General features: G+C 44.6%; 1 protein-coding gene across 1 annotated transcript in view; it reads right to left on the bottom strand.

The window, feature by feature from the left end:
- The window catches only part of LOC115549048 (dynein heavy chain 11, axonemal-like), a 57079-nt gene that overhangs the window by 11715 nt on the left and 37405 nt on the right, over nt 1–7959 (bottom strand). The window contains 14 exon segments of the mRNA XM_030364032.1: nt 803–1007; nt 1172–1294; nt 1860–1962; nt 2371–2503; nt 2780–2953; nt 3187–3321; nt 3642–3743; nt 4075–4257; nt 4885–5028; nt 5538–5651; nt 6166–6312; nt 7161–7334; nt 7444–7503; nt 7791–7952. Of these exon segments, the coding sequence (XP_030219892.1) occupies nt 803–1007; nt 1172–1294; nt 1860–1962; nt 2371–2503; nt 2780–2953; nt 3187–3321; nt 3642–3743; nt 4075–4257; nt 4885–5028; nt 5538–5651; nt 6166–6312; nt 7161–7334; nt 7444–7503; nt 7791–7952 (1959 nt within the window).

Genomic DNA, 7959 nt, shown 5'->3' with positions numbered 1-7959 from the left:
CACACACACACACACACACACACAATAAATGAATGCATGCACGGTCAAAGTAAACTGTAGCCAATGCTTATAAGACCATAGTTGAGCGTTAAAAGTATGTTGCATGCAAACGTCCTTCCTTTCTTGTGAATGCTATTTTCAGTCATCATATATTTTTATATATAGATCATTACATAGGAAAATAACATTGTATAATGGCTGGATAGGTGGATGTGAGTCGAAGGCAGACTTAAGTTGGCCAGCTCAGCGGCTTGTAGACTTTAAGAAAGCGACATTGGCTCCATAACATGTGTAGCAGCGAATCAAGGTCCTTGAATGGCTGCTATTTACGTTTTAAATAAATCATCCAACAGACACATCTTGCCCAATCCTCCGTTCCCTCTCTGTTTCCCACTCTTCTCCCTTTTTTCCTTCGCTCTTCCTATTTGATACTTCTCCTCTTTACTCCATTTTTTTTTTCCTCCCCTTGTTTGGATTTTGGGTTTAAGTGTTTTGTGTTGCCTTGGGATCCTATGGGTTGGGTTTTAGGTTTGGTTTTAGATTCTAGACAGAGTTTGATATCAGGGATCGGGTTCCCTGTTGGATTGGTTTTAGATTCTAGACAGAGTTTGATATCAGGGATTGGGTTTCCTTCGGGTCAGCTTTAAAAAGTCATTTTTTTATTAATTGTTTTTTTCCGTTTCAGTTCCCCCCAGAATTGTGGCTTGAATGATGTTGCTGTGTCCAAGGAACCAACTAAATCAAAGACCTATACGCTCACATAACTAAGAACCCCAGCCTTCCCCCTGCTCCTCCGGCCCACCTTGAGGTGCTCCAGGTCGGGCCGCTCCTGGTTGACCACCTGGGCGAGGAGCTGGTCCTCCAGGCCGTCCCGGGTCACGGTGAAGTTGATGAGGGTCGTCTGGGCCTGGATCTCGGGCTTGTAGTGGGGGTTGGCCAGCTTGGTGTGGAGGATCAGCTTGAAGCTCGGGTGGAAGAAGCACTCCTTGTCTCCCACTTTAATACAGCTGCATGAGGGGGGGGGTGGGAGAGGGAGAGAGAGGGAGACAGGGAAAGGAAAAAGACTGTTATTCTCCACTATAATGCCTAAATGGTCTTACTTTTAGACTGCTTTTACAGATAATGGTAGTGTGTCTGGAGCGGTGTGGGTGTTTGTTCATGCGTACGTTACCTTCCCTTCTTGATGGTGTGTCGTCCCAGGAGGGGGTCTATGACAGGGTCAATGGTCTCCTCCAGGTTCTCAATGAGGACCGTCTCCCCGGTGACCACCGCCTGCTCTATCACATCCACGTAGCTGTGGGAAACGGATGGACGAAATCCAAACACAAGGTTACAGGAGAAATCGCAACTAAATGCGCTGTAAACATGATCCTTGTTGTTGCTGTGAGGCTGCGGTTTACCTTTTCTCCAGCAGGTGTCACAAGAGTACAGGTTTACTACAAGGCTAATGAGGAAATCTATAGCAGACTAAACTATTACTCATTGGAAGCAATTGCAATTGGAACAAGATATATTATGTAATCATGCAAAAACTAAAATGTTGCATAAAAAATATATTTCAATTGAGGTACTTATTCCCAGTGAGGATGGGGTGGACCAGAATAAAATGATTCATAGAGAAAGATTGCCTGGATGGATAGACTCGTGGATGGGCACAGTTTATTATTGACAAACGTTCAGATGGAGCTTGAGCGGAGAAAATAGCTGCAGTGGAAAAGTAAGTTAATTTGGATCAAATGCAATCAAGTGATGTGGACTTAAAGGTGACGAGCAGCAAGGGATGAGCCGGTGGCAAGGACTTTCACTTTACATTTGCCGGTTTGGTGAGGTCAAAGGAAGGTTAACAACAGTCCACTCACCCCTTCTGGCCCAGGCTGACCACCTTCAGGCTGTTGCCATAGCGACTCTTGATCCATTTGATGCCCTGCAGCTGTGGGTCTATGAGTAGGGGCCAACGCTCGCCTTGAGGGACACACACACACAACAACACACACACACACACACACACACACACACACACACACACACACACACACACACACACACACACACACACACACACACACACACACACACACACACACAAGCAAAAATAAATACACACATACAAAAATATAAACACGCACACACCAAGCCATACATTGTATCTGTAGGATATTCTTTTCTGATTTTGTTCCCCTTTTCAGTTGTAATGTACAACTTGTTTGTTATACACAATTCACACTTATAGGCCTGTCTTAGATGGATTATGAGGTTTATGATGACTTATGAAAATGTTACATGCAGAAATATAAAACTCGTCATGGGGAATAATTTGGTGGGTGAAACATTTGTAATATCAGGTAACTGATGAGCTAAACTCTCACTGACAGTTGGTGAGGATGGTGGCATTCTGCGTGGACATCTTGTCTCCGGGCAGACCTTCGTTGTTCCACTGGGCCACGGTGGCATCATCAGTCAGCATGGAGACCGGATCCAGGTCTGCGTTCATGGGGATGAGCACCTGAAAAGGAAGAAGATCAGCAGTAAATAAGTACTTTCAACAAGTAGGGGACCAAGAACGGAGCCTTGAGGCTCACCAGTTTTCCCCTTTGACCTCATCCAAAAGACGCTAGGTTTTATACATGTTTAAGAGCTAATTGTTGTATAACTTGTTATAAATGTCAGGTATTTATATTCCTACATAAGTAGTTATTCAACTTAAAGCAGATTCTAGATAGACTAGATTCCTGAAATGTGGTTTCACATTTCCTGATTCAGGATAGCTTGGTGCAGAGACCTTCTGAGTGCGGAGGAAGGGCATCCAGAGGTTGTCCAGGAGCTCTCTCCTGTACTTCTTGGAGAAGGAGCCGGCGTAGGAGATGAAGGCAGCCGTCAGCAGGACATCCCCGCAGAGCGTGGCCTCCTGCTCATGATACTGAGCCACAGAGTGGGCCCAGCGCACATTCTCGCTCTGGGAGCACCATCACCATCACGGATAGAAATAACAATGGAAACAGTTGGTTTAGTTTTCCTGACGAAACTTCCTCAGATATTGTTTCAAGAATTACTTATGTTCCCTTTTCCTTCTACTTACTCCTTCTTACTTTGCACATTAGAAACTACAGAAATGTTGCCAACTTGAGGTGTTTATAAATTGTGAAGACTTTGAGATGACCCAGGGAGACACACTGATCTCAGGATTACCTCCAGCCCTTTGACCAGCCGGTTGGCCAGTTCTATGGTCTTGTTGGTGCGGTTGACCTCCTCCTGACAGCGCAGCTTCTCCGAGGTGGCTGTCTCAAAAGCAGATGTTAGCGTCTCCAGGCTAGCGTCCAGCTCCTGGCACAGTGTGGGAAGGGGAAGGTTGTGTTGAACCGGCACCGTCTAACTTTTATACTGCGATCAATTCTACTGCTATTTACTGAATTCAAAAAGTAACTAGAAGGTTTCTCAAGATTCAAAAGAGCTCATTCACGGTGTTGGTTTAACAAAGCTGTTGTAGGGAAATTATATGGTTATAATTTGAGCAACAACTCAAGCCACTATAGGCTGTGGATGGTAAAACTAAATTATATACAACTGCACAGAGAGATGAGGGAAATAAGTAATGCATTAAGATATATTCATACAGAGGACAATAGGACATGAATAAAGCTCACGGTCAGTTTCTTCCTGAGCGCTTCTAGTTTCTCCGCAGCCTCCACCAGATCTGCGTTGGCCTGAGACAGACACAACCTCTTCACCTCCACCTCGCAGAAGACCTGAACACACAAAGAACGCACACACAAACGAATGGAAAGACAAACAAACGCACCCACAGGCAGAATATTTTTGTTAGAGGATTCCAAAAGAAGCGTGATTTGATGACAATATTATTTTAATGTTGATCTTTAATGCATCACGGTGTACTGTGTGTAAATACTATAAATCTGTCCACTTACATACATCTGTCCAAGGCAGCAATGGAAGAAAAGGGAAATAATTAACATGAACACAGTACTGTTTGTTGGAAATGTTCTGAAATAATATGTACAGCGTAATGTGTTGATGTCTGCACATGTTGATGAGTGCTTGTGTGTGCGTGGGCTGTACCTCGTGGAAGCGGACGATGTTGATGACCCAGGAGCAGAGGCCGGCAGCGGCGGAGGACTTGAGCCTGACAAAGTCGGGGTTGAACTCGGGGTCCTTGAGGTACTCGTCCCTCACACACCTCACCGTCGCCTCTGGGATGTGCTCCTTATCAAAGTTCACCAGCGCCTGCAGGAAATCGTCGACCTGGAAATAACAACACATCAAACATCTCTGTATAGTAGGATCGATTTCTATATTTTTCAAAATGTTTTTTAATATACATATTAAAATAAGAGGGCATTCCTTTATGAATTGTTTGATGAGAATATAAAATAATATTACATGTAATTTTATATATCTTTTGATTTAAAATGTTATATTACTTTATTATTATTTTTCATATATATTTTGTACAATATTATTGTTAAAAAAGTGTAGCACTAGTTGACCATCATGTAATCAAGAGTCACATAGTGTCGATTTTGTGCACCCACCACAATATTAACTACTATAATGAACACATGGAAAATAATATTGAATACCAATCGAAGAAAGTGTCTGTGTGTGTGTGTACAACGTGTTTGTGTGTGTTCTCATGATTGCAGGATCCAATTTCTTTTTTTATATTAAAATTTTTCAATAAGTTCAAAGTGTCTGAAAATACTTTTATTAGAGTGGGTATCCGACCCCCAGCCTAGCAGTGTAGCAGTATACATGAACACCGTTTCAGGGGAATGTCTTCAATAAGGAAGGCCGTCCTGAGGCTCTACCTCCGCCCTTGCAGTACGGGCCCCCTTGGACCCCGGGCCCTTGGCCCCGCCTCCCCCTCACCTTGCTCATCACCACCTTGGAGGCCTTCCAGCTGCGGTCCTTGGGGATGCGTCCGGGCGGCGCCATCAGAACCAGCACCGCCGCCGACACGTTGGTCACGATGACGGGGGGGTTGGGGAACGTCCTCAGCTCCGTCAGGTTCAGCTGGGGGCCAAGGAACACACACACACACACACGCACGCACGCACACACACACACACACACACACACAGACACACACACACACACACACACACACACACACACACACACACACACACACACACACACACACACACACACACACGCACACACACACACACGCACACACACACGCACACACAAAATCACGTGACATAATGTTTTTTATATATATACATAAGGGTTGTTTAGCAGACACTTACATAAGAGCCCGACAACGATTAGGGCATATCAAGTGTACAGATAAATGCTGATTGACCCACTTGATAAAAGGTCACTTCACAGCAAAAAATGGAATGTTTCATATATTATATATAATGTGCACAATATACAGATCATAATTCAAGATTTAATGCATAACATTTTTGAAGAACGGTATTTGAATCCATCGGTCCACCGTGCGGCCCCATGCCCGCGGCAGAGCGTCACGGTGGAGGGGGGTGTGTGTGGGTCTGTGGCGGTCCACAGCTCACCCTGTTGAGCGTGTTGAGGGCTGCATTAGCGGCCTGCAGGGCGGGCTCCGCCTTGGCCAGGTCCTCCTCCGTCTCCCGCTGCTGCTTGGTCACCTCCGCCTGGATGGCCGCCACCTTCAGCGGCCCAAGGTCGCAGCGCGGACACGTTAGGGGACAGGGCCGTGTGCGTCATGTCTTTCACCCGATTTGACTTATTTGGCTGTTATCTTCTGTATTTGTTGTGTATTAGTAATAATGTCAGACTTTTTCTTTATACATAAACATTGAACATTTGGTATCAAAGGGATTTAGAGTATCATGTTATAAATTCTTGACATTATAATCATATGCTTTTTGGTAATGCTTTGCTATGCTGATATGCTGTTTATTAGCTGAATGTGATTTAATTATTTGCCGAACGATCAAAGGGTTATGAAATGATACAGCTCCTTGAGGAATACAGTAATTCAATGTTTATGAGACTTCTATTTACAGTATCTCTCTCTCCCTCTCTCTCTCTCTCTCTCTCTCTCTCTCTCTCTCTCTCTCTCTCTCTCTCTCTCTCTCTCTCTCTCTCTCTCTCTCTCTCTCTCTCTCTCTCTCTCTCTCCCTCTCTCTCTGTCTCTCCCTCTCTCTCTGTCTCTCTCACCCTTTGTTCCTCCTCGTCGGCCACAGCCCTCTCCAGGTTGAGCTTGTCCGTCTGCTGTCCTATCTCAGAGATGAGGGCCTCTGTGTCTGTGTTCCTGTGCCACAGCTCCACCTCCTGAATGGCTAGCTTGGCCTTCAGGTCCTCCACCTGGAGGGACAGGAGGCAGAGGATTGAAACGGAGACAATAATTTACTGTAGGACAATACAAAGTACAGTTTAAATTCAATAAAAAATTACAACAAAATCTGAAAAATCATTTTATGCAATTTTAAAATAGACATTTTCAATACTAATATTTCCTTTCTGTTATTAATATTCAAATAGAAACTAGACTAATATAAATATAAACTACAAATTAGACCTTTCTAATGGGTCATCCTAGACTGATACAGTATTAGTCTGCAGTAATATGCAGCTTCAGCAGGCCTATCTCCTGCCATCCTACTCTGATACAATGTTACTCTGACACAGTGTTACTCTGATACAGTGTTAGTCTGATACAGTGTCAGTCTGATACAGTGTTAGTCTGATACAGTGTCAGTCTGATCCAGTGTCAGTCTGATACAGTGTTACTCTGATACAGTGTTACTCTGATACAATGTTACTCTGACACAGTGTTACTCTGATACAGTGTTAGTCTGATACAGTGTTAGTCTGATACAGTCTTACTCTGATACAGTGTCAGTCTGATACAGTGTCAGTCTGATACAGTGTTAGTCTGATACAGTGTCAGTCTGATACAGTCTTTGTCTGATACAGTGTCAGTCTGATACAGTGTCAGTCTGATACAGTGTCAGTCTGATACAGTGTTAGTCTGATACAGTGTCAGTCTGATACAGTGTCAGTCTGATACAGTGTTAGTCTGATACAGTGTTAGTCTGATACAGTGTCAGTCTGATACAGTGTCAGTCTGATACAGTGTCAGTCTGATACAGTGTCAGTCTGATACAGTGTCAGTCTGATACAGTGTTAGTCTGATACAGTGTCAGTCTGACCTGGGCGGCAGTGGTCTGCAGCTTCAGCAGGCCGTTCTCCAGCCGCTCCATCTTCTGGGTGAGCTCTGTGCGCTTGGTGCCCAGCACGTGGCTGTACAGCTTGATGAACTCCAGGAAGCTCTTGGGCGTGGTGTAGTTGAAGTGCTTCTCGTTCTGCTGGTATTTCACACTCACCTGAGACATATGAACCAAAACTGATTTAAACCGATGATAAGGGCCGGCAAGTTCCTATACTGTCAATATGATGACTTCTTATTAGTATAAGTACGAATGGTTATCTTACCTCGTTGACACTGGTATGGGCGAAGGAGATGAACTGGCTGATAGAGGCCCGGACATCGGGCTGACACACAAACACATGGTACTTACACATCCGATACAACATTTACTCCATACAAATAGTATAAAAAACACTGCAGTAGGAGGGACATTAAAGGGTGTTGGACTCCAGGCCAAAAGGTGCTGGGTTTGATGCTCACTCTCTACAGTAATCCCTCAATCCTACATTATCATTGTCAATTAACATTTTCATTTAGACAAAAGGACAAAGTGAAAAATTAAATAGAATATTGAATAGCAATGTGTGGAAGGGGCTGGCTGTAGATGACTGGGTATGGAGTGTAGAGTCACCTCTAGTGCCGGTATCTTCTCGATGAAGCTGGAGCTGACAGACTGAAGGGCCAGCTGGGGCCAGGAGTGAAACCAGTCGATGGCGGTGCAGTTGACCAGCGCCGGGAACTTCCGTGCCCGGGTCCGCAGTGTGAAGCCCACCGGAGAGAAACACAGGACCACCTTCCCG

Source organism: Gadus morhua, chromosome 8 (genome assembly GCF_902167405.1).
Source record: "Gadus morhua chromosome 8, gadMor3.0, whole genome shotgun sequence".
Taxonomy (NCBI): Eukaryota; Metazoa; Chordata; class Actinopteri; order Gadiformes; family Gadidae; genus Gadus; species Gadus morhua.
Note: the sequence above shows the minus strand (reverse complement) of the source record. Positions and strands in the feature narration are given on the sequence as shown.